Raw genomic sequence first — 27,383 nt, forward strand, 5'->3', positions numbered from 1 at the left:
TTGTGTGTTTTTGTGTGTGCGGATTGTGCCGAAGGGGCGTTTGAGGTTGTAAAATCTGTCCCCGTGATCCTAAACACAAGGCCCTCTCACAAACATGTGTTCATAATGAGCAATTAACTGCTCATATTTCCATGTTATCATGTTTTACACTTTCCTTTCTTCTATTTTTAGGTTTGGATTCAGATCCTGTGGATATTTTTCCAAACATATTATTAACAAATATAAAAGTGCATATTTTAATGTGACAGAACGTCTTGAATTTTGTTTATTTACCAAATGCAAAATGTATTAATAGCGGAATAAATGAGTGGATAAATAAATAAAAATTAGCAGATAACTGTCAAATGCTAAAAGCAGTACCATCACTAGCTTAAAAGACTGTTTGAGTTCTTTTGAAGTGCTCTCACATCATATGTTTTGGCTTGTTTTGACTACAGCAGTGTGTGTGTGTGTGTGTGTGTGTGTGTGTGTGTGTGTGTGTGTGTGTGCGTGCGTGCGTGCGTGCGTGCGCACGCGTGTGTGTGTGTTTGTCCCATGAGACACCACATTGCTTTGGCTCACTTTAAAACCTTTGGCACAAATAGGACGTTCTTTGTCTCAAGTTAGAAGTGGTCTGGCTGTTAATTAATCCATCATAAATTGATTTTGATCTCTCCAGTGTTTGATTGATGCTTCTAATACACACTTGATAGGGCCGAGTCCTCTGAGGAAGGCAGGCGCTGATCCAGTCTTTAAGTTTCTGGCTCGTTGTCAGACCACGTCCTTAACAACTTGACGCAAGTCTCGAAATTATATATCAGAAGCCGACTACGTATTTGCATTTTAGAAGTTCGTCTGTGTGCAGTAGAAAATCTAGAACAATTGTTGGCCTGTCACTTCAGCTTTATCTTAAAAAACTTACAAAGGTTTTCCTCCTTGCCATACACGGCAGCTTGGGTAATGCTGCCTCCTGTGTCTGCAGACGTATTTTTCTAAAGGTGTGTGTGGCACATCTGTGCAGCTATTGTTTATTCATGGAGTAAACCCTTTGAAATGTGTTAAGATACTTCCCACTCATTATAAAAATCCTGCCACCCATGGATTAGGACTTTGATGTCACCAATCCTGCTTCAAAGGCTTCTTTCACTGCTATTAATCACAGTTTAGCCTCTGAAGATATAGCCAGAGAAAACATTTGGACATCTTGTGCAGAAACTTTGAAATGTTCAGACTGTCTTGCATATGCTCTGCTCATATCCTTTCCGCTGTGTGTGGGGCTGTTGGACTGCTGTGCAGGCAGCTGCACTCCTGAGTCCATGGGATTCAACTCAGATTTAGGCTCCTTCTGAACTGTCTTTTATGCTGTGCTGCAGTATCAACACCACTGTTAACCCAGTAGTCTGGCTGTTTTTTTCTTGTGTCTTGTATGTTGAAAAGGAATGTCACGTTAAAGGTGCAATTTGTAATATATGGCCAGAATGTAAGTTTAAAACATAAAAAAAAAATGAACTAACATATTCAACAGAATGTGAAGAAACAGTTGTTTTGACTTTATGTCAAAGATATCTACTGCATGCTAGCCCCAGCCTGTCCTGTCTGGTAATGCTACTACTAAAGTCCGACACTGTAGCCGCTGTAGTTTCAGCTCACAAATATATGCAAGAGGAGACGTCTCAACACCCTTGTCTTTTGAACTCACAAAATATCAAGAAAATATATATGTTTTTACACCCATTTTCCTTATCAAACAGAAAAATACAAATGTACACCTTCTGAATTCAAGTCTCTCTTTTTTGCCAAACTTAGACAAACTCAGCCACCTTGTTAACTCATTGTAAAACACAATTCATTCAAATAAAACTCATCAAATACGTCTTGGTTTGTCTTTTCGCTTCCAACATTCACCTCTGGTACAGTTGAAATAAATCCTCAATTCACTGAGTTGGATGTAAAAAGTCCTGGTCGTAGGCGCTGGTTGCACAGCTAACTGAGCTAACTAGCTAACTTCGAGCTAACTTGCTATCTCCACAGCTCTCCCACTCTCCTCCAACTTCGATACTTTTTATTGGCTGTCTTGAGGCATACAGGAAAGACGCAGCTCACCACGTGTATGTGTCATGTAATCTTTTGTTAAAACAGATTTTATGATGCTGAAAAAAGTATTGTTTAGGAACTGCTCTTGAAGTCAAGGTACCAGTATCAAAATGTGTAGAGTATATTGAGCCGCAGTTAGCTGTTACTCTGGTGATATGCTTCCCCTTGTTTGTTTGGAGTGACCGTCGACAGAAGGCCATATCATACACGTTGCATCTTCCAAGTGTTTACGGTGTCTCTATGTTTGATGGTTCACTCTAACACAGCTGTTCAAACTCTCCCTTTGCTTTAAATAAACCCTGACATGATTACTTATGACTGGTTTTAAACAGGAAATCTGGCCACGTCCAGAGCCCGGGTCACCGCTGCCTCCAGATCTCTGCCGCCGCAGCTTGGCTCAGGACGCACGAAGGTGAGGCTTGTGCTCCTGTGGCACAAATCATCACATCTGAGAACATAATGCTTTTTATTTGTTGCTCACAGGCATTGCACCACAAGAAACCCAGTAAAAACTTGCGCTGTGAAGCATAGCCACATTAATTGACTACCCTGTTATGTTTGCTGTCTTGCTTGTGGTGATGCGGCATCGCCATCTGGCACTCAGTGTCTCCGACATAAAAGTAGTTTTTCAGACTTAGTAACTATTGTTTTGTTGTTAATGGGCACTAAAGTATTGTTAAAATGTTTGTGGGTCCTCACACAATCAGCTCAAATAGCTGCATCAGTGTACTTCAATGAGAGGCCATGAGTGTAATATTGCACAATAACTATTCATGTAGCAGCACTCAAAAGACTTATTGAGGAGTACACTGAAAATATTTGCATCCAGCACTGTTACCCATGGGAATACTGAGGTGCACTGTGCACAGTTTCCTCTTATAGTCAGACAAAACTTTTTTAACATAGCAATTAATAAATTGTTAATTTTTTAACAGTTTATTAGAAACCAAAAGGTTTTTAAATGCAGGGATTTCTGACTTTCTCACCTGTGGGCCAAAAAAGTTTATTTCCACTGTTTCTTTTCCATTGATGGAATGTAACTATGTACCTTTACTCAAGTACTGTACTTAGGTACAGTTTTGAGGTACTTGTACTTTAGTATTTCCATTTTCTTCCACTTTATACTTCTATTCTGCTACATTCTGGAGGCAAATATTTGCTCACTACATTTATTTGATAAATTTAGTTACTAGTTACTTTACAGATTGCATGCTGCATCAGAGTCAAAGCAGCACATTTTTGAATTTGTTTATATTATTATCAATTGTTGATCTCATTGGTACTGATTCAATTGTTTGTATTATTAATCGTAAATATAATATTGTAAATACCTGTGAATATATAGTATATATACATATATATAATTTACTTTTACTTGTACTTTTGATGCTTAAGTACATTTATTGCCAGAACATTACTTTTTTGATACTTAAGACTTTAAGAGCTTTACTAAAGTTCTGTTTGTATGGGTGATTTTAATTTTGCCAGAGTAATATTTTTAACATATCTTTGGTACTTTTAACAACACTGGTCTATTTTACCTTATTTAAGGGGCAGCATTTGGTAAAATCATAATGTTTGTAAGATATGAAACTGAAAATACTGCATCTTTGTCCATTATGGAAGTATTTTTACAGTCTTTTAAAGTCTTCACATTATGATTTTCAGTGAAAAAACCCTTAAATGTGAATTTCAGCTTCTTTACTTCCTGTCTATCCAATTCTCTCTTCCTTCATTTCCATGTCACTCGTGTGCCGTACTCAGTCTCCCAAATACCTATTGAAGGTAAGATTTCTGTTGTAAACAGTACAAGTTTATAGATCTCAATATATTTACAAAATTAAACAGACAAATGAGCAGAATGCATAATTCACTGAAATTAACTGATTCTCATTGTAATCCAAAGTGAAACTTCAGCTTTGCGTCACTAACTTTGAAATGTGTGCAGCTTCACTCGTCTAACATCAATCAGAGTCTGGGTTTGGAAAATGTAAATCATTTCTTTTGAACTATTTTCTCGTACTGCCACAATTCTGCATCATTACTGTAAACAAATGCTCTGTGATGTATCTATTTAGATTATAGAAATACTTAATGTGGCACACAAACACAGGCCAAAATAACCGCAGAAGAAAGAACTTTGTTGAACTTCCTCTAAGCACCCACTCAGTTATTCTCAAACAAGAACGGGCTTCTTGGTAACAACTCGGTGTCATTGATGTAATATGTATGCCGTCATGTTCTCAATCAGAGCTGGGGGAAAGTTGACAGAAACTGACACTTACAAAGTTACCAGTACGACCAGATTAAAGTAGTGTGAGGCTTGTTAGAGAAGTGGAAGTGAGTCCTAGATAACCTTTTGTACTTGTGTCGAGGCATCTGATTCCTCCCTTCATGTAACCCAGAGATTGTTTGACATACCTTTCTTTTTCTGTACGAGGATGAAATAAAGTGTTAAGATATTCACTTTGCTTCATAGACTTACCATAAAATATCTATTGCATCATTAATTTTGATGAAGCCATGAACTGCGAAGGCCATTAGAAAGCTTATATTGTGTCCTCGTTAATCCGTCGTTGTCGGAATGACTGTCTGCTTGGTGACGGCTAGTCTCATTACTCAGAACGCTGTGCAATTTTCCCATGCCCCACAGCAGTGCAGAATTATTCTCTAGATTGTTAGTTTTAAGTGTTTATGGTGCTATGTTATACAGACGGCACAGTTAGCACAGCTGTGTATTCCCAACTGGCCCATTTAGAGGAAGGAGACCTGCTGTAATAATACCTTTATCTCTACAGAGCCCACCGAGGACGTCAGGTTGCAAATAAACTGCATCACATTTGAATCTGCTGCATTTGCAGCGATGCTCCTGGCCTGAGTGTGGCCTGTTCATCAATACAGCTTATTCACTGTGAGTGTCTGTGTTTAGGTGGACACCATGGAGATGATGCGTCACCCTGAGGAGACCACCAACATGAGGAGACAGACTGTAGCCTCATATTTCCGTGTAGGTGTTTTATCTTTTACGCTGCTTAACTGTCTGACAGCAACCCGCAGTTAGATCATGTTGTGTTCTCTTATGTTCAATCAAAATCATAATTATGTTGACATAAACAGACCAATACACCTTTAACTCAGAAGTAACTATTAAGCTCTTGAAATAAGTTGAAAAGGACTCAGAACTCTGTTAATCGTATCGTACTAAGTACATGTGTCTAATGTCTAAAGTCAAATAACTAATTACAATTAATATAAGAAACAATTAGCTAGAAAGAAGCATTTCAGTGAGATATTGGACACTTGTTCCTTTAGCATTTTTTTTACTTATTACAAGGAAGAAGCACCTGTTTTTCATTCATTTTCACTTCCTGTATTTTTGAAGTAGCATTTTTGATGCCGTTGTTTGGAAAATGCCTCTATTTAAGAAGGATTTTAGTTGGATTCATTTTTAATAAAACAATTTGTAATATTCTTATATATTTAAATACGTAAACCACTCTGTAAGATGAATTACATTCTTGCTTGCCTCTAAAATGACAGGGAAATGCCTCAAATCCGACTTAAATTGTGAAAAAAGTCAAGAGATCGACTTTTAAGTTTGGCAGAGCATGTACAGTAATAATCTTCATTACATTTTTCCAGGTTGTAAACTATCTTGTTACGAGCTATACAAATTTCATTAACTTTAATCTACTGAGGCTGCTGTAACAGCTGATAACAGAAATGCACATTAAAGCAGAAACAGTTAAAAGGCATCTAAAATCCACAGAGAAACACCAATTACCAATTACAACAACAGAAAGATATTCTGATCGAAAGGTTTTTCCATGATAACTTGCACAGTAAATTCAGTGTGATCTCAATTTCTACATTATTTATCCCACCGGTGAAACAACGCCAGACTCATCATGTTTGCTTTGAGTGTCTGTTGTTAACTGTACTCACTCCCTGATAATTCTTATTTGCTTTCTTAATGTTAATTTTCTTTTAATGAAACGCAACACATTTCATAGATATTTCACAGTAAAGTATAATTCCAGGTAGCAGAGGTGATTATTCTTTCTGAGCCACTCTTAATGTGAAGCACACTGACGATGTGTGTATTCACAACAAATGACAGTAACGGCATAACAAAACAAAACAACCAGGAGCTCAGAAACCATAATATGATCAAATATTGTTGAAGAAATAAAGGCCTGTCTCAGCTAATGTGAATTTACAGTAATTTCATCGTAATCTGTAACTTATTTAAAGCTGCACTAACCAAAAATTTAATTTTAACAATGCATCAAATGACTAAAGGTACAGTATGTGAAAAATTCAGCTCGAGGTGATGAACCAGCAGAATTATTATTATAGAATTATCATAACTTCTATAGGTCTCCTCAGCTTTACAGACTGTTTTAGCATCTTTCAGTTCATTGTTTTGGTTTATCATCCGCAAACTTGTTAGCGTAATTTCCAGCAGCAGAAGTCCCTGAAAAAATCAGAAAAAGAACCAACTGGATGCTACCTGCTAGCACTAAATGGTAGACAGATACGGTTGGCAACGTTTAGCAGCTAAAAGAACAGATATGTCTCTCACGAGTTGCTGGAGACCAAAACAGAGCTAAAAGCAGAGTGATTATTGGACTTATTTCTGTCAGGTGGCCAGAAAGTCTTCTCCACATGAATGTTCATGTTGATCCATGTCTGCTGAATCTTTAAGAACTTGATATGGTGATGATATGTTTATATGATTTTCTGCTGTTCCCAAGGCCAAAAAACTAATTAATGTTGCTTTTAACAATCACAGTTGTTTCTTGTCTCCCGATTTTTAGACATTAACACAACTGGTAATCCAAAATAATAAAAAATTCTGCAATTCGGTTGCTTTTATGTATTTTTTTTTAATCCTCTGCTCATTCATTTATTTATGTCTGTTTTATGAGAATGAAAAAAGTCTACCAGGTCCTGTTGGGACTGATTAACACTATTAATTACTATTCAGCTTGTACTCTTATCAAAACATCTATGTTTGGAAAAGTTTTATGTTTGAAGTTGAAGCTAAGATCATTATAACTGAACTGAAGCCACTGGACAAAGATAAAGTGAATTTATATGATAACTTGCCTTCTTCTTGTCCCCACCAACTGTTTATTAATTGAATCTAAATTGAATTGTGTGTCTGCAGTACTCCCTGATGGACTTGTTGTCCAAGATGGTGGTGGGTCAGCCACACTTTGTGCGCTGCATCAAACCCAATGATGACAGGCAGGCGCTGCGCTTCTGCAAGGAGAGGGTGATGGTGCAGCTGCGCTACACAGGGATCTTGGAGACGGTGAACATCCGTCGGCAGGGCTACTCCCACCGCATCACGTTTGAAGAGTTTGTCAACAGGTAAGAGCCGCGTCAAGACAGACAGCACCTACACTCTGTAGCTTGCACACATGCTGAGCGTCGACACAGCCCCAGAGATAGTGCAGAACAAGCGAGCCGTGCTCCGCATCACACAAAAACACGGGTTCTTTAATTAGATAGGGGTACAAGTCGAGCAGAGCAAGAGGCTGACTAATTGGCAGTCATTAGTGATAGTGCAAGACTAAATCCTACAGCTCTTTTAACTGGGTGGATACTCCAGCTTGGAAAATGTGGACACAATTCAAACAGGGAGGAACTGTGATTATAAGGGGTGATGCATTTTAATGGATTTCCTTTTGCTATTCATAAAGAGTTTGTTCTGAAATTCAATGACCTGGAAAAGCTCAAACGTATTCTCCAGGTCCCCTCGGTATTACATTAGACCACAATTAAAACAAGACTCCATCATTAGGCCGGCTTTACGTAAGGATGTTGTTATTGTTGTTGAAAATGTGGGACAGGATATGATAACTGTTAATAAGTGCTGATGTCCAACCCTATATTTAAAAAGCGTATAGCTACACATCCGCAGCCCCGCGAAGGCGAAAACACACAGACTAAGATGAGTGTGGGAAAATGCAGGGAAACTTATGTTTGATCAGTTTTCCTTTGAAAAATATTCCAGCCACCTCTAATATGGAGACTTTAGGATGATATCAAATTTAATTAACTTGGGCTTGTGGCCAGCAGGAAAAAAAAGCTTTTAGATGGTTGGTTAGTCTCACTGCTTTAGGGAAAAACTTTAAAATACTGTGCTTAATTTTGGTGACCTAAAACTGTGAATGACACACATCACATGTCCTGGTTAAAGAGTGTTTGATTATTGGAAGACTTGCTGGAGGATTTTTATTGTTTTCTCTAAGCCACCTGTGCATGAAGTGTGTGTGTGTGTGTGTGTGTGTGTGTGTGTGTGTGTGTGTGTGTGTGTGTGTGTGTGTGTGTGTGTGAATGAGAGGGTGTATCACCACTTCAAACTACATTTTAACCTCACTGTTGAATCCATATCATCCCACCTGAGCCAGGCAGAAGTCATACAGACAGACCCGAACGGCTAAACTGCACCTTTAGTGAAAACTGATTTAAATTTGTGCTCTCATATCAAAGGCTCGTCTGATGTTGCCAAGCAGTGCTTTGTATTTACCATCAAAGAAATAACAGGTATCAACAGGAATTAGAATGAAAGGCTGTAGACTGAGGCGGGGAGGGGAGTTCAAAGAAGTTTTTCTTCTTGTTGTTGTTCTTCTTTTTGACCAACGCCAGAACACAAGAGATGAACCAGTCGTTTTGGAGCCTTGATGTCCCTGAGCAAACAGTTAGAGCCACTTTGTCCTATGCTGGTATTTTGTAAACTACAACAAGAGGATCAGGGGACGGATCCAGACAATGTGAGCGATAAACACGCAGTGGAGCTGATGAACAGCGATAGGCCCCGGCTGATGGGCATTTTCTGAGGCCACTGAAATAAGAGACGATGATCCAGTCAAAAGGGCTCCAACAAAGAGCCTCTGTTGAAGACTCATGTCTCAGTCAGGCTAGTTTTTTTGCTCTGGCTGAGCAGGAGATTCTCCAGCTGTGTGATGCTTCCAGTGGTTGTGGTGATAAAAGTGTTAAGATCTAGACTCTCCTCTTGTTGAGTTAAGATACTTCAAAGTGTTGTCAGTTACTTGAGAATAGCTTCATGTTTGTATTCAATTATGAGGAACTTGATGAGAATCCTTGTAGCTTGACTTTAGATAATTAACTTGTAGTCCTTAATTTCACAGTTTCAAATCAGCACCAAAGTAGACACAAGGTGTAGTAGAGAAAAATGTAAAGGAATAGTTTGACATTTTACAAAATTCCCCTTTATAACTGACATGGGGATGATGTCAATCTTCACATCTAATGCCAGAGAAGAAAGCAAAGTGTATTTCTCAAAAAAATCGTTATTTTTTTCACGTGCCCTTGTGTCTAGCAATGCTGATAGTTTTGGTTTTAATTATAAAGGTTTTAAGACAGTGATCTAAGTAACAATACTCCATTATTAATACTGCTTTGCAGCTCTTCCATCAATTCCTTCTTATTCTTCTTCTTTGAGGTTTATCGGCAGCTGGAAAGCAACTGGTTTGTTTCCAGTTCGTGACCTCGACAGCTTCTTCTCTGTTTGTTACAGCCATCTGTAATGCAGCCTATACTGTCAACTTCTGACAAAACTACGCTTTGCATAGCTCAGTTTATTCGCTCCAGCTGTCAGAGACACACCTGATTCACTTCTTCATTTTCTTCAACTTTTCAAAAAGTTCACTTCAAATATTGTCTTTACAATAAGATGGAAACACGTGTGTCTGTTTTATGGATGAGCTTCCTGTTGCAAAACAAAGCTTTTGAAAAGTGATCCTAAAATGTGCATCAGATAAGTTTTCTTTTCAAATATCATCTTTGGTGAAGTTTTTTTAAGGTTTCATTTTCTGATCTGAACACTTGATTTCACCATCAGCTCCAACTCGACTCTGCAAGAATAACATCAACAGATCATATTTTTCATTGTTTTTCCCTTTGCCTCCTCTCATAGATATTACTACCTTGCATTTCGGGCTCACCAGATGCCTGAGACCAGCAGAGAAAACACTGTTGCCATCCTTCAGCGGGCCAAACTGGAAGGCTGGGTGCTGGGGACAACAAAGGTAGCATCATGACTACACAGAAAATATTAAACAATAAAGATATCTGTTTTTGTGTTCAACATTTTACCTCTGATAATTATAACATGTACCAGAAACATGTATAAATGAGAGTACAGAGATCTAAACTGTGATAATCTAACCTGGTATAAACATCCTGGCAGGTTTTTCTGAGGTACTACCATGTGGAGCAGCTGAACCTGCTGCTGAGGGAGGTGATAGCTCGGGTGGTTGTAATGCAAGCTTACACTAAAGGCTGGCTGGGCGCCCGACGTTACCGAAAAGAGAGGGAGAAGAGAAGCCGCGGGGCCATCATCATCCAGTCAGGTACGCCGGTGTCAATTAAACAGTAAACAGAAGAAATTATTCAGTTGAATTTAAAAAAAGTACAAATTAACATGAAAATTCTGATGAATTCTTTTATCAGGTAACGATGAAACAGGTGCAAATTTGATGTGAATTCGACCGTTGGTTTCTTAATGACCTCTAGTCTATTATGTGCCGGCGAGTCTTCATAAAAGAGATGAGTTTGATAACCACAGCTTGACCCACGAGGGTTAAGAGCAATGCTTCAGAGCAGACAATAAGACCTCAGAGAGTTCAAAGGGATCCATCCCTCTGCCACCTGGTTTAGCAGTGTTTTGAAGTGGGATCTTGTGTAGTATGTGCAGTCTATTTTGTTTCACAGAGGCAGGTCAGCAATCTCTTCCACACACACACACACACACACACACACACACACTGTCTCTATCTCTTTCTCCAGCCTGGAGGGGCTACGTTGCTCGGCAGAACCTCAAGCAAATAAAAAAGGAGCGGGAAGTGGCAGCTGTCCGCATTCAGTCAGGTAAAGACATTTTTGCATTTTTCTCCTCAAGTTCTTCATATATTCAAGAGCAGACATCTGGAATTTCTCATGTTGTCCTGTGTCTGGTGTAAATTCGCACCACTTTTTCTTACATTCTCAAAAGCAAAAAAGGGATAAAGGCCTGAAAAACCTTACATCTTTGTGAAACACCTTTTTGATCTCAATGAGTGGCCTACGAAACAGTAATAATTAATTAATAATGCATAAAGAAAAGCTTTTGAAAGTTTGGGCAGCATTTGGTCCCCATGTTTCAGAAGAACAGTGCATACTGAGATCCTTTTTTCCTTTCATCTCTTTCCCAGTAAAGGCAAGAGAGGGGCTTATCCCTTCTGTTTCCTCACGACTTCCTCTCTCAAATTCCTGGCCTATTACACAGCTCTCACATACCAGAAACAAGATGCCTTTTTATACTGTCAACCTTTTCATCTGAAATGTAAATTAATTCTTACTCAGTGTGCCTTGACGAAGATCAAAGTGGGCACATTAACCTTCCCGGGTCCCCCCTCCTCCCCCCCCTCCTTGGAGCCTCTCACTGGAGGACAAGGGAGGGTGCCAAAAGGGGCAGGAGAGAGGAGGGCAGGGGGAGGAGATTTGGCATTGTTTCCCCCAGCTCTCCTAAGGGCTGCCCTCATCTGGCACATGGAGCATCTCAGTCGCCTGCACACCTTGTGTAAATGTCCTCCATTAAAGCCCTTGTAAATAATGCTGCAGAATGGGTAAACATGGTTTTGGTGTGAGGAAAGCCTCTCTGTCGCCGCTGTCTTTCTCTTTAGAGAGATGTGTTTGTGTGTGGCCGCTGGGGTTCAGGGTGGGGGGAGAACCTGAACCTGACATAAGTGGGGCCTCAGCCCCCCGGCGGAGCACTCCAGCACATTCACATTGTGTGTTCTCCGCAGCTTATAGCCTTTGAGGTGGGCTGCATTTGCATTCTGAAAATAAACAGATGCCTTTCAAATGCATGAGCCTGGTGGCTTCTCAGATCTCAGCGGGGCCTGGGGGACATGCTCACCATCGATCAGATTAGACCATGCAAAATAGGAACCGCGGCTCAACAATGTACTTGAGCTTTCTTTTCCTGCGCATATAATTTTACAAGAAAAACACAAAGCCGGTTGATGGAGCAAGTCAGCGGGCTCCGTTTACCATCCATCTGAGCGCAGTATGTCTCAATAATCACATGATGTTTTCCCACTGCTGCACTAAACTCCTCAGACGGATGCTAAACACATTTCACTTCCTCCAAGCAAATGCAATGTTTTTAATACTGTTTGAGTGCTTCAATAAGTTGTTGTAAATTGTGTTAATTGCTTCGATTACGTTCGATAACTGCCTCAGTGGACTATGTTTATGTTGTTTAAATTATATCAGAGGGAGTAAAGTGAGAGCACATCTGACATTCATATCCCTTGCAGCTTACAGGGGCCATCGGGTGCGTCGGGACCATGGACCCCAGAGGCACACATGTCACCCTGAGGCTGCAGGAAAGACCACCAAGGAGGGGTGTACAGGGTGAGCTTTGACATCTCTTGTCCTTCAGGGTCTATTCTCATCAGGCGAAATTTTCCTGTGTTTTCTTTATTGTTTCTTCTTACAGAGCAAACAATAGGCTTCAAATCTGACCTAAAATAAGACCGGCATTAGAGACGGCGGATTGAGCAAAAGGTCTCGCATACCTGTCACTCACATTAAGCCTCCTCTTGCCCTGTAATGTACTTGTTGTTTCAAGCAGAAGAGAAAGCTCCTCCCTGAGCACCACCTCTTTCAGTTTTATAAACGTAATAAATATCTTTCCACCAAGATAGCACACTTGTCTGACCACAAATGGGGTTGGGCGCTGCACTGGTCTCCAGATGTACGAGCCGAAGACTTTGTGTTTATTCAGCATATGGGCAGGCCGGTCATTAAGAAAGTATGTGCTAAGCAGGAGAGCAGCCACCGAGCAAACAGCAGCACACGTGGTGTCGATGGCGGGTTTTTGGGGCCGCGTTTAGCTTCCCTCCGCACCACAACTCACACATATCAGTTATTACAAATGACATGCTAAAATGTGTTTAAGAGGAGAAGTATTCCTGGATGATTTGGGGTGTTGAGAGATTTTTTTCTATGTACAGTAGCTCTAAAAAGGAGCTCACGAAAATCACGGTAATAACAAATACTTGTGTGTATCAATGAAATCTCAAATCTTGGGTGACTTTTGGTCAACGCTGTGCGTCTCTCCAGACTCAAGCTCCAAAAATACTAGATTTACACATCTGAAAATGTTATGCTTGTTGTATACTCGAACCGAGCGCAGCCTCATCTGGGATTTTTCTCTCCGTGTTTACAATCATATTCCTTGGTGAGAAAAACTTCAAACCTCCACTTAACAATTCTGTTTAATCAGTGTTGGAATCTCTCCATATAGATTTATTTTGACATGATTTGGCCCATTTTCCTCCTGTAAGATCTATGTTCTCACCTACATGCTGTTCTTTTCCCTTTTGATATCCCTCCTCTCTCCGCCACGCATGAATTCTGTGTTTGCATCCAAACAGCAAGAGCCTCCAGTTGCATCACCGAGTCCAAACTGGATGAGATTTTGTTTTTCTAGATTCAAAGCATGACTGCAACTGGCATGCAGCATTGTGTTTGCAGATGTTGTGTCTTTCTCTTTGTTTTTTTGAATAATGCAACAGAACACACCAACATGTCTCTGTCTCGCTCTCTGCAAATTGCATAATCATAAACCAGAAGACAAATCATCTTCATCTTTGTATTAATATGTAATAATCTAAACAATATGTGTTCATTTCAGTTAAAAATGCTTCTTCCTTTCACAGGTCTAACAGCCCGAAGAGCAAAGAGGCACATGCAGATCACATACAAAGAGGAAACGTAAGTAACAGAATATCAATGAGCATTTTCTTACGCCTGACTTTAGCCGTGTATGTAAAAAAAACGCTGCTCCTCTACAAAGCAGCTTTAACCCAGATTATTCTTTGGGAATTTTTTGAGTCCTTGAGACAAAAGAGTTCTCTTGCTCCAACCACCATCTCAGCGGAGAAGACAGGGTGGTACGGGAACGAGAGAATCAAAAGGCTGGAAATTCACGGCTGAGAATAAATGCTCGCTCTTCCCCGAGGTGATTTGTCTTTGCGCTCCTCTTTCTACAGATGTTAGACCCCTTTTTTAGTAAAGACCTGAGGTTCTTTGGTAGCACTTTGATATCCTGCTCGGATTCAATATGTGAAATAGAAGAGCCACTCCGTGACTTGGAGCACATCACAGTCTTTGAAGTCTGATCCAATTTTTGCTGCTCACCATTTGATGTTGAAAGGATGAAATGAGGAAAATGTACAGTTTTTGCCAGTAACTCTGCTGAGCATATGTAAGATTAAAAAAGCAAAATCCTTTGGAGGATGTACTTAGAAATGTTAAGCAGATTAATACTTTCCTATAGCTCTTTTATTCAAAGATAAAATTAAATATGAGAGGAAGTCTGTATGAGCTGTTTTTTACCCTCACAATTAAGTCAGTGTGGTGCTGTTTGCTAGGAGGTAGGGCTAGTAAAGGGGGATATGCAATTGCATTAGCATTTGATTAACATTGCAAAGCACATTAATGGGTTTGAGTTATATGAGTGCCAAATTGTAAATTGTAAATAAATGAATACTGCGTCTACATGACTAAATTGAAAAAAAAAAAAAAAAAAAAACACATTATGGGGCTTGCTTCAACTTGTGTCTATTTATCCACTGCCTTCATTGACATTGCTCTTCTCTTCTGGGTGTGTTTTTTACGCCTCCTCTTTCAAGGTTGGCCTCGACAGCCGAGACAGACAAGTGAAAGACATCAAGAGAGACAAAGGCAGAGCAGAAGACAGTGTAACGAAGCCTTGCAGGGAGACAGCTAGGCTGCGAGACATGCAGTGTAAACAAGGTAAGCCCAAGCACAGAGCTGGCGGGTGCAGGTAATTACACAAAGAGACAGCAGAAATCCCGCTTTAATGGATAAAGTGCCATTTTTAATACGGGGCCCCTTTCAACCTTTCATCCCAGCCAATCCTCTGCTGCCATTCTCTGTTGACAGCAAAAAGAGAGAAGCATTATGGGTGATCATTTCTGCGGTATTTTAATAACCCAGGTCAGCTCATCATAAACGTCTCATGGCAAGCGGGGGGGCTTTCGAAGTGGCACGAGCACTTCAAAGCGCTCATTCTCCCGCACGGCGAGCCCTTCACTAAGGATCTCATCAATGACTCTAATAGACCTGCACAGTAACGGTGACAAGAAAATACACAAACCCCTGATTTGTTGAACATATGTTTGGTTTGCTTTTTGCCCCAGGCGATGAATTACATTAATTCCTGCTGCCTGGAAGGCTGAGTGGGTGGCTGCGCAGGGGGCCTCCGATTACGGCCGTCACCACTGGGGTAGCCTGGGTAATGGGTGCCCGGCCCTTCATTAATGTTATTAGAGGGGTATGAGGTAAGAGACGGAGGTGAAATAGCATTTAGCAGCGCGGCTGAGAGATTACGGGGATTAGACATGATAATGTAACACAGACAGGGCTCTCTAGCGGGCCCGGGATTAGTGTCAGCACGCCACAGCAGGTCTGGGTTAGATAGCGGCTAATTCGGTAATGCTGCGTACAGGTGACCCCCGCTCCCAGGCATCACTGCTGCTGAAGGGAGGCAGTGTTTGATGAATTTATAATGTCAGAGTGATTATGGAGGGAAACTGTGCTGTTAAAGCCAGTATGAGGGCATTTTGCTCAAAGGTTTTGTCCTGCGTCACCAGAGTCATTTTCTAACACAGTTTTGAAATAACAGCTGAATTATCTTTTTTGTTTTTTTGTTTTGTTTTTTCAAGTTTGAAACTCAAGATGAGGACGTAGGATGTTTTGTTTCATATGTAAATGTCACATTCCTTTGCACTTAGCATCCCTTTCAGTTTAAATATACAGTATATAGATGTTTTCTTTGCTATTTAACCTTAGAAGTAAAGCTTTGAAACCATGAAATGTAGCACAATGCACTATTTTGTGCTGTATTACCTAATGCACTGATCACTAACCTTTTTGTCTCGTGACCCCTATGTCCAGGCTATGGCCTCAGTATGGCATGAATTGCCCGATTGTTTGATTTGAACAATTTTTTTAATGCACAAAGATGTCAAAGTGTCTGATTTTTACAGAGAAAAAAAGCAAAAATATGAAAGAAAAAAGTTAGATGATGAACTTAAAGTTTTTCTCCTTTATCCCTTAGAGCATAACTAGTAAAAATCTCCATCGTAAAGTGCTTTCAGTCTCGACTTAAGGAGAATTTAAACCTGTTTCTAATAGAAATCAATTTTGGATTTACAATAATTTTCCTGAAATTAGTGTCTGTGGATTATAAGAAGAAATAATGTTGATGCTGTATCTTCTAAAAATCTTTGATTTCCCAAAAAAAATTGAAGTTTTAGTTGCAGTATTTTAATGCACTATCGCAAATTGTTTCACTCTTCTTAACAACATAAAACTTCAACAACTCAAGAGAAAGCAGAAACTTACTTAAAGAAGGAGATTGTTTGCGACCCTTTGGGGCTCTCCACCCTAAGGTTGGGAACCACTGACTTAATGTAACCTATTCTTTTATGGTAAATGTCATTAGAATCATTTATTGCAGTTTGTCAGACTCTCTCTTTCACTACTACTTTATAGTATTAGGTAAAGAGTCTCTACACTGACTAAATTTGCCTTGAGCTAACGTTTCATATCTGAGTTCACTTATATTCTATTAAAATATCCTGACAAAATAAAGAAAAGTCCTCTTCCTCTTCCGCCATGGGCTTTACGAGCTCTTTACTTATTTTTTGCAGAGAGCACACAGATTTTCAGGTATTCATCATCGCCTCTTCTCCTGCCTCGTTTATGTTCCAAGGTCTGCTTGTGGCTCCGGCTTCTTTCAGGAAACCCCATTTGAATATGTTGAGGGAGGCCACGGTGGCTCAGGCACCCAGGGCACACTTTGATCCCCGCAGATCTGAGGGCCCTTTTTTTTCATCCCGAGGTTGAGCGAGTCATGGAAGCCTTGCCCTGCCAGATGTTTGGAGACCAGGCTCCTTCCTGTGTCTCATCCTGCTGTCGCCTCTGGTGATCGCGTCGACTCACTCGGGCTGGAACTCGACCTGGAGTGTTTCAGGACACCAGTGGAGAAAAACAGAAAATTAGCCATGGAAATCGAATTACCCCACCCCTCCAGACACTCGCACACACTCCACACCCTGCTCCCATTAATGCCAAAACACCGGGGCATGACCTGGAACCTCTCAATGTGTTTGACCGACGTTGGGTCTTTTCTAAGTGATTTAACAAAGCCTAGCGTTGCAAGTGACATCCTCAGCACAGCCTTTTCTTTCATGTGTGAAACAAAGCAGGCCAGGCAGTGAGATGATTTGGATAGATGTCTGTTTCACTCTATATCTGACACTGGGCTATGCAGCTTTTCTCACTCTTTAGCAAAATACCCGCAGTGTTGCATTTTATGGTGGAAAGAGAGCATTAAAGCACTTTGTACTCCAGGCGCTGTCTGCAGCACAAACCTTTGACTTCTCATGTTTTTGTCAGTGAAAAAGTTACACACACGGCGCGTGCCTGAGCTGCACGCTCAAGACGATGCCACCTCTCATCACCTGTCTCCCAAGCCTGAATATTAATACAACATGTTTGGAAATGAGTCAAAGAGGCGCTCGCAGAAAGAAAGCCTTTGCTAGCAAGCAGCAGATATGATCAGAGTGCTGCTTATGCTCCTCAGCGTGGTAAACAGGATGGTGCTGAGGATCAGTCAGAGCTGACTTTATGGTTTATGAAAGCTGAGCTACTTATGTTAACAGGCTTTTTGAAGATTATAGTTGTGGTAAACATACATGTCAAGAGAGAGACAGTGATAAAATGGAGCCACAACACAGAGACCAATTACCTCTGCGCCTCGCAAGATAGTTAACCTGGTCGTTTGAAGGGATGAGAGAAGAGAAAAATGAAAAGGCTGCGAAGAATAGTTTGAGTTCATGTTGACTTATTGGTTATAGTTACATCCCCTCAGTGCATAAGAGGGTAAAGTCAATAAGAATTGATTTTGTTTGTCGCCTTGAGCTCTCTGAGCGCTTTATAGCTGCAGCTGGGAGAGCTCGTTGGAAATGTGCACGTTGTTTTTTTAGCCACACTGAGGTCAAACCCACACTCACCAGTACATCTCACTTTCCTCTCTTCTCGTTCCCTCCCTCAGCACTTAAGCGTCTTCCCACATGTCCTCCCACAAGGTTTGCAGCCACCAGGTGCTGCTCCACACAACCCACCACCACCACCACCACCACCACCAGCAAAGCAGCAGCAGCAGCATCACCATATCAACATGCATCTGCCAGACAAATGATCCACCCTCTCCGTGTTCTCTAGACAAATACGCTCCCACCCTCTCGCTGTCTCTCAGCCTTTTTGATTGATCTGTCTGTCTCCACATATCGCAGCGTCTCAACCGGATGCCTTCAGTTTTAGGCAAATTACAGGCTCGACGTAGCGGCAGCAGAGATTTGGAAGGGATAGGAAAGACTCAACTTAACGGAAGGAGTTGCCTCTGTCTGACGCTACCTACGTAATCCTCTTAATGTCAGTGGGAGTAGTTAACAGGATGTACTTCCAAACTACTCATCATCACAATTCCAACAGAATAATCTCCTCAGACGTAAAATCAAGGTGGAAAAATGATGCTCCAAGTTCTCTGTAATTTCACATGAGGATTGACTCGTTTGATGTAGTTGAACAAAGTTTTTTTCTCTTTAGTTTGTCATTGTTGTTGACAAAATGCAGTTTTATATAGATAAGTGAAGCATTATTATTTAATAAAATTGTTAGAAATCCCACTGATCAGCAGAGAAAAGGCTTAATGCCATCGATTTGCATATTTTATCTATTTTTGGCCTGGTTTTCTGTCATTCACGTCTCCCTCCTCACTTCTTACTTTTTACTCATCCTGCTGGGTCACAGTTTTAACTTAAATGTATTATGTCTCTGACAAATGATTGACTTCCTCTAAGTTCAGACACTTTTTTTCTTCCCTCCACACAAACATTTCTTTTGGAGTCAAAGTTCCAAATCTGCTGTCAGGGGAAATGATTGATTTCAGTGTGAAAAATTGGTTGTAAGTAACAACATCCTCTGCTTGCATTAGTGAAAACAGATGCAGGAACTACTCTTTCTCAACATTATCTGCAGGACTTGAACAGTTTGTCTTATAATCTAAAGCACATGAGTGTTGCTATTTAAGAATGATGTCCAAAATGACGAGAGCGGTAATAAATCTCAGAGGAGAAGTTCTGGAAATCCTCTTCAGATATCTGTTTGGAGTCTTTGTTTGAGGGATAATGCCTGCGTTAGTTTGTGTTCATGTGTCTGGGTTTATGTACCGTGCACGTGTGTGTGTGTGTGTGAGAGAGGAGGCGGTTGTGAGGTAAAGAGAGGGGTCTGGATTGCACATGCCTCATTTAGACATCAAAGGCCCCTACTGATGATTTTTCCTTATAATCCATGCCTTTTGGTGCCTCTGCTCCCTCCATCTGAATAAACAAAGCCCAAGTGGTTCTCTGTGGTCTGGGAGAAGTCAGGTGATTGCAGCACGTGATTTTGGAAGTAAATCGATACATCTCTAATTTATTCCACTAAAAATCCCTTTTAGCAGCTCTTTTATGTTGTTTCTGAGAAGCATTCTGATTTTCCAGGGATTTCAAAGTGGTATTTAGAGATGTAATACGAGTCATCTGCTGCTCTTTGAAAATGAAAGAAACACCTATCTCAAAAAGAATTGCAGCCCTTTTTATCTCAAGAAGCAAACATGTACAATATGTAAGTCTTCTCACCAAGACGAGCAAACTCTGCTTGGCTTTCTTTTGATACGGAGAAATCAATATTGTATGAACCGCGCTGCCTCTGTATTCCCAGTCGACCATTATTCCTCCCCACCCCAAACAGCACACATTACCCACGATCATTTAGCAAACCCCCGGTGTGAGCCACTGTCTGACCCCTTCCCAGCTCTGCCTGCCCATGTCCAAACCGCACTCTCCCATGCCAGAAGCCAGTTTGGCAGCCCTCCTCGCCTGTAATATATCTGCAGGAGCAGCATTCCTCTGGGGCTGGCCTGGATCAAATGGCAGTGATTTCCCAAACAGAGGCACAGAGATGGGAGGCCTGACCCATCCTCTGATCTGCTACACGCTCTAATCGCTGCAGGTCAGAATGGATAAATGGTGATGCTGAAACCCCCGTGAGTCCTGGTTTGGGCTTCAGGTCTGCAGCTGAGCAGTATCAGTATAGAGGAAAATATCTAATCAAGACCTCAACCAAATTTGGCAAGTGTGATTTAAAATGCAATTATTTTCTACAATCTAAAATACAGGCCGATTGTACCAACCACAGTCCCAGATTCATCCTGTGTACATTAGAGAAATGACGGTATTATTTAATCTGGTTCCTACGGAGAGGTAGGAATCGTTTAAGAGTAAGTAAGTAATCATTTATGGAAGCCGAAACACAAGCTTTGTTCAAGGGCACTGGCCAGTCATAGAAAAGTCAGTTTAAGTTATCTTGACCATAAAAACAATACTCAAGAGTCGGCAGTCTCTGTGACGCTGGAGCAAATACTTTGCTTTGAGCTAAATGCTAACATGCTAACATTCAGATTTTTCGCCGGTATAATGTTTACCATGCTCACCATCTTTGTTGAGCGTGTTAGCATGCTAGCTGAAGGTAATGTTGTTAGTTTTGCAAGTATTTTGCCATAAACCAGTATTGAATGATTCAAAATTATAAATCTGATAATAGCGCTAGAAGCAAAGTCAGAGAACCAATAAAGCGATTATAATCACGCAGTTATGAGTCAGTGCGTAGTTTTTTGTGGATTTGTGGAGTTGCTATTTTTTATTTTTTAAATATTTTCAGATAAACAAAAGACAGAAATAAAGTCAACGCAGTCTGTTTTACAATATGATTGCATTTTGAGACTTCGTTCAAGGACGTGAGGATTTATTATTTGTGATTGAGTTCTTTGATGCAATTTCAGGGGAATAAAACATTTGTTTATCAAATCCATTTCTGCATCATTAGCAGAACAATGTCCTACATACAGACATTGTTTAACTAAACAGTAAGGTGCAAACATTTTCTTTGTGCTGGTTTATTTTCTTTTCATTACAACATGCCAGGAAGATGCAGTAGCTCTAAGCAGCAACGTTGTACAATTCAATCACAATATTAATATTTAAACCTAAGAGCTTTTGATGCCGCCAAATTGAGCTACTTGATTAGAAGAAGTACACACAGCTATTTTTTTTCTCAGCTATTTTCCTCAGTGCATGAGATCTATCCAAATATCCCCACATATTCTGGGGTGACAAGGATTCACACAGTATTAACACCTCTGAGGCATGGATAGATAAGATTCACGGTAAAAGTTCACTAATATCTCAGACCTGAGAGGAACTTTCTGGGCATTTACAAAGTGTGACTTTAGTAAACCTGTGCTGGTTTGAATAACATCAAGAAAGCCGAGGAAAGATGGGGGGAGTGGGTGAGAGTTGGCGGGGGGAGCTTGCTCTTTGATGTATAGGATTGAGATGTGATGAGGTCTGTTCAAAGTGAGTACAAAGTAGTGTTAAGATGGAAAAAGCAAATGCAGCTTTAGTCAAGGTAGAGCAGCCGAGGTAGCAAGAGATGATGAAGAAATGTCCTGTCTCACCCAAAAACGTAGGCAAAGAAGATGAAACGTTATCTGACATTAAATATAGATGCCTCCTTGTAAAGGTGTCTTGGCTTTAAAACACACTTTTGTAACCTATAAATTTTGAAACCCAGCCGGTGCTGTAGTAGAAGAATGTAAAAGAGCTGTCATGATTGTCTTTTGTTTGAATAATAAGTCATTATCTTTAGTAAGTCATCAATAACATTTCACTTTCTGTGGTGCAATGCATAATTCCCTGGGAATCTGAATGTGTAAATGACTTATTTTTCTGTTTTACAGATTAGCCACGGCTCACATTTGTGTCAGTGATTTCAGCAGGATGTAGGAGAGTTAACATCTACATCTAGACTCCTAGATCTGCTGAGTCATTGTCGGATTTTAAAGGGTCAATTAATCCAAATCACCATAAATTAAATGTTATATTCTGCCATTGTACTGGGGCAGCAACAACATTATTAGTTACAAACCCTTTTTCAATCAAAATTTAACCGGTTCTGTTCCAGTTCGCAAAACTAATTTGGAACCATTTGGAGCATTTCAACCAAAAAATAAATTGGTTTGTAACCTGAAAAGTATGTTCCCAGCTGGATCCAAGAAAAAAATAGCAGGTTTTTCTTGACCTGAAATGCAAACCTAGTAGGTGGTTCATATCGTTTTGGATTGTGCAACTTTCTCCGTTGTTAGTTAGCTAGGCAGGGCAAGGTTCAAATAATATTGAGTGGAACAAATTCAAGAACCAGCGCTAGGAGTTAATTGTCAAATCTTACCAATTAATTACAAAACTACAGTATGATGAAAAAGGGAAATGTGAAAAATATAGATTTTGATTTAGGTAAACTGATCCTTTAAAGGAATACTCAGACATTTTGGAAATGACTCTTATTTGCTTTCTTGCCAGCAGTTAGATGAAAAGATTGATACGAACCTACAACCGGAAGTCAGTTAGCTTAGCTTAGCATAAAGACTGGAAACGGAGGAAAACAGCCTGGCTTTGGCCAAAGGCAACAAAGGCAGCTCTCTAAAGCTCACTAGCTCGCACTGATATTTTAAACCTCATTTGTTTAATCACTACAAAAACTGAAGTGTAAAAATGTCAAGTTGTGGTTTTATGGGGGTTGAACCACATGTTCATGATTTACAGGCTTTGTAGGTGCTGATACGCTGATTTTTCTATTATTTTTAAGCTTTTAACCCTGGCTCCAGTCTTAATTGCTAAGCTAACTGGCTGCTGGCTGTGTGTAAATTACAGATATGAGATTGCTATCGATCTTCTCATATAACTCTGAATAAACGTATTTCCCAAAATATCTTACTGTTGTTGTTTTTTGGATTCTTTTACATTATATCTCTGCAGTGGATCTACTTTAATATATTGGCTTATTTCAGCTGCAATGTGTTAAGAACCTGCTACTTGACCCTGATCTTATTTAGGCCCGCTCAATATGAGGATATTCTGATGTACGATAACATTGATCAATACTGTGAAAGCAATATGATTAAAAAAAACAACACTGAAGTGCCCATTTTAGCTCTTCTCTCCTCCCTCAGACATCATGCTACTGTAGCTAACCTCGCAGCCGCCACCAAATAGACGCCACTTAATGTGAGGGGAGCTGATGGCTTGCTGGGGCTTCAACTTTTGCTCATGCTGAGTGTGAATGCATGGCACTTGTAAATAAAATGATTTTTGTAATTCCTCCAATTTCAGGCAGTCTTTTGCAACATCTGTACTACACATGTTTGTATCGCAATGGTGGTGAAAATACTATTTATCACTCAACACTAATGCTATTGTCCCAAACCAAAAATATTGTGTAAGACTTATTCTGAGCTCTTCTGTTCCTCATGTACTTCAGAAAACCGTCTTCAGCAGAAAAACAGCACTTGGTGAAAGACTCAAAAAAGACTCTAAGCAACTCTCTACACCCGTTCTCAATAAAGATACAAGATAATGTTTAACTCCTCACTGACACAAATGTTTGATGCATTAAAACAAAATACTTTTTCTCTTCCCAAACTAAATGTATTAAAACTGTCTAACCTATTATTAAGTAATATTAAAATACAGATCCATGTAATGAATATGATTTTTACCACTTTCTTAGCGTCATCAAAGTGTCATCACAGTGTTATTTTTTATCAGGACCGTTAGCAAACGATAGTAGCGACTTTCTTTTTATTCATCTCAGTAGGTGGTTGTTTTCTGTCTTTGAAACACGCTTAAACGAGGTACATGATTTGTCGAGACGGTCACAGCTGTCATGCCTACATTGTAACTGGCACTGCATCAGTTTTCACTTGATCTGAGCCTCAGTGTAAACACACTCAAGAATCACTTCCCTCTTTATGTGGTCACGGGAAAGTGAAAGTGTATCCACTACCGCGCGCCACAGTCCCACCTCTACCTCTTCCACTGCAGCTATTTAGTAAATTGAACTGCAGTCTGCTGCACCTGTGAGCAGAGATATAATTAGACGTGGTTCATGTGTGTGTATTCTTGCAACGTTAAGCTGATATTGAGTCAGCTCATCGATTAAATTACATAATCTTTAACCTAAACCGAAGTACATTTAAAATGTTTCTGCCTCTTTGTCACACGAGGGTGCAGATTTACAAAGTGGAGGGCAGAATCTGTTTGCGGCTGCTGTCATCACCGCCGATGTCGTGCTGGTGTGCTTGTTGTTGTTGTTTTGCTTGGTTGGATCACTGCCCTCGTTTTTCCTCTGTTGCAGGTCCAGTGATGAAGCTGCAGCAGAGAACTCCTCGCCGGCGGGGCCAGCAGCCCAAGCTGCTCAACAGCCCCGAAGACAGCCTGTACTACAACCAGCTAAATGTGAGTTCAAAGTGCCGATAAAGGCCTTTGTCTGACTTTGGTTCCACATGATAATACAATTAAACCTACCTGTGCCAGACCCTGGAGCCCCACCCCCACGCTTCTCTGCCTCTTGTCTTGAACATGTGCTTATGCTCTTTATCTGTTGCTTTCATGTCAGGATGTCTGCCTTCACGGTGAATAATTGATGTGGTTTATCAAAGCTGAGCAAGATGCATGCTTCATCAGACTCACTTGAGCCCTTTGATCAGAAAAAATTATGCTGTGACTTCTGATATTATCAGCATCTGCTCGCATTCAACACAAAATCACTTTGAATTAAAAATTAATGACTCTCTGCTCATCTTTTGACTGTGTGCTCTTGGCCCTTTCCTCAGAGAACTCTGGATTACCAGGGGAGCAAGAGGAAGCCGAGAAAACTTGGGTAAATAACTGCTTTCCTACTTACAGCAACTCTAAACAGAGCAGGCCCTTTGTGGAATAGGAGAATCCAGAAATGGAGTTGTTTTCTTATAATGTAAATGGAGAGCCGAAAATAACAGGCTTTTTATGAGCGGTCGCTCTGCGTCATTAGAGAGGGGGGTGTTACATATTATGGCTTTGTCAGCATGCTGATTTTAATTGTTGAAGGTCTGACTTGTATTTAGACTATAAATGACGTCCTGATTCAGATCTGTGTGCTTAAGAAAACGCCTCATCGCTGCGTCTGCAAATATTGTTTTTATTCTACATAAAGACTTCTGTATCCCAGTTACTTTTTCTTTCCCCCTCTCAGTCAAATCAAAGTGCTGGATGGAGAAGATGAGTACTACAAATTACTGTCAACTGTGGAGTCAATCCCCGAGGAAGAGTACGCGACCGCCCTCCCCTCCCACCCTTTCTAGCGGGCCCTCTCGTCAGTCAGAGCTGAGCCTTACAACCATGTCAACCGGTAAGACAGACGCACCAGACATGCAGACAGACACTCCAAAGAGCATCCTCAGTGTTGGATGTGCTGCGGTATGTGGAGCAAGTAGCAGCAGTGCAGAATAAGCGACCTGCGCAGTGGTCGGACAGTATGTTCAGGAACGACCTACTCATCGGAGATATTATAACAACTGCTTTCTATAAGCAACGTATATTTTTGTGACGTAAGCCACCACATTTTTTCACAGTTTTTATCACCACAATGCTTGATTATAGGTAGAGATGTAACATTCAGCAGGAAGAGGGGCTCTAGACTTCTTCCTAGTGTATTTACTGCCCAGCAATTGCTGCTACTTTGCCACTCAATGTGTCACAGTGTGTGATAACAGTGTGTGTTTGTCATTTAAAATCCTGCACTTCATAAGAAATTATTTTTCAGCGTACAAACTGCTGTGAAATGGCCCAGATGTTGCAGCAATAAATGAATTAATGACATTACACGTAACATAAAGAATACATCATCATGTGGTGCACAGGGAGGAGAGGTGTCGTTATCAAAGACAAACAGCTTAATGCTGAACGTCCATTCATATTAGTGCTGGGCAATACTTCGTATTAAATTGTTATCATGATATGAGACTGTACATCGTCTTAGATTTTGGGTATCGTTATGTCGTTATATGACTTGGTTGGCTGCATTACAGTAACACTTCGTCATTATATTCACACTACTGATGAGTATTCATCCAAATCTCATTGTGTTAATGTACAAAAAGTCATCCCTACAATATTGTCACAATATTGAGATATTTGTTCAAAAGTATCTTTATGTTTTATTGTGTCAACCAGTCCGAGTATTGATAAAGAGCTTCTGAAGAGATTTCAAAATATCGAGCTCTATATCGTGCATCACGATACAGCCTAAAAATATCACAATAATATTTTAAGACAATGTGACCCAGCCCTCATTCGTCGTTTTAATGTTTTGTCAGATGTTTAAACTCTATTCTGTGTATCTACTAAAAATAACAAATATAATGATATAAATGTAAGAGACGCAAAAGAATCCTTGGATATTTGAAGCTTTAACCAGCAAATGTTTGTTTGTTTATCCATCTAAATACATCACGACAATACCAAATTCTTAGAATTGAAATAGTCATTGATTATTTTCTGTCAGTTGACTATTATCTGAGCACTGCCCCAAATTTACTCTAAAGCACGACTATTGAGGGCCTCATCCAATCCAGGGGCAGCCTCAGAGTCGGCCAGCATACATAAACCTTATTTATGACAGAATATGTAACACTACCTACAATGTGTATGTCTGTGTATGTCTCACACACATATGCTTATGGACATGATGCTCATATAAGTCACGATACACTAACATTTCAATTTATTTATTTATTTATTTATTTGCATTTGTTTAAAAATATGTCATAACCAAAAGCTTAAATAAGGTTTTATATAAGTTAAGGTCCATCTACATATCCTGATCTTAAATTCTGGCCCAGTTGAATTTGTAATTGCTCCATAGAGCTCCTCATCTAGAAGGCAGCCTGTTTCTTAACTCGGCGGTGTTAACCTGACTTGGAAACATCTACCTATTTTACGTGTTATGTCTATTGTCTAAGACAGATCCAGAGACAAATCCCTCTGAAAGCCCGAACTCTCCCTACGAGTTCTCCCACAGCGAGCTGCCGGTAGTTAGAGGGGCTTTGTGCTGTCTGAGTGCTGGAATCACCACACATAGCCCCACAGAGGCAGAGCTAGACCTCACTTTGAATTTCACCCTAAATACAGGAATTTTCTTTTAAGATGTGAAGTGTCGGAAATGCAGGGCTGGCGAGTTGATTTGTGGAGCTTTTTTTTTTTTCTTTTCAATTTGCA

General features: G+C 40.3%; 1 protein-coding gene across 1 annotated transcript in view; it reads left to right on the forward strand.

Moving 5' to 3' along the window:
- myo3b (myosin IIIB) overlaps positions 1 to 27,383 on the forward strand; it is a gene marked incomplete at its 3' end in the record, with an annotated part of 73,069 nt that overhangs the window by 38,764 nt on the left and 6,922 nt on the right. The window contains exons 24-36 of the mRNA XM_084361573.1: positions 2,406 to 2,485; positions 3,838 to 3,858; positions 5,003 to 5,080; positions 7,247 to 7,452; positions 10,025 to 10,136; positions 10,298 to 10,460; positions 10,897 to 10,977; positions 12,411 to 12,507; positions 13,818 to 13,872; positions 14,793 to 14,916; positions 24,484 to 24,584; positions 24,962 to 25,008; positions 25,360 to 25,515. Of these exons, the coding sequence (XP_084217699.1) occupies positions 2,406 to 2,485; positions 3,838 to 3,858; positions 5,003 to 5,080; positions 7,247 to 7,452; positions 10,025 to 10,136; positions 10,298 to 10,460; positions 10,897 to 10,977; positions 12,411 to 12,507; positions 13,818 to 13,872; positions 14,793 to 14,916; positions 24,484 to 24,584; positions 24,962 to 25,008; positions 25,360 to 25,468 (1,274 nt within the window). The remainder of the gene's footprint in view (positions 1 to 2,405; positions 2,486 to 3,837; positions 3,859 to 5,002; positions 5,081 to 7,246; positions 7,453 to 10,024; positions 10,137 to 10,297; positions 10,461 to 10,896; positions 10,978 to 12,410; positions 12,508 to 13,817; positions 13,873 to 14,792; positions 14,917 to 24,483; positions 24,585 to 24,961; positions 25,009 to 25,359; positions 25,516 to 27,383) is intronic.

This window comes from Pagrus pagrus (genome assembly GCF_965226575.1).
Source record: "Pagrus pagrus genome assembly, chromosome: 9".
NCBI classification, from domain to species: Eukaryota; Metazoa; Chordata; class Actinopteri; order Spariformes; family Sparidae; genus Pagrus; species Pagrus pagrus.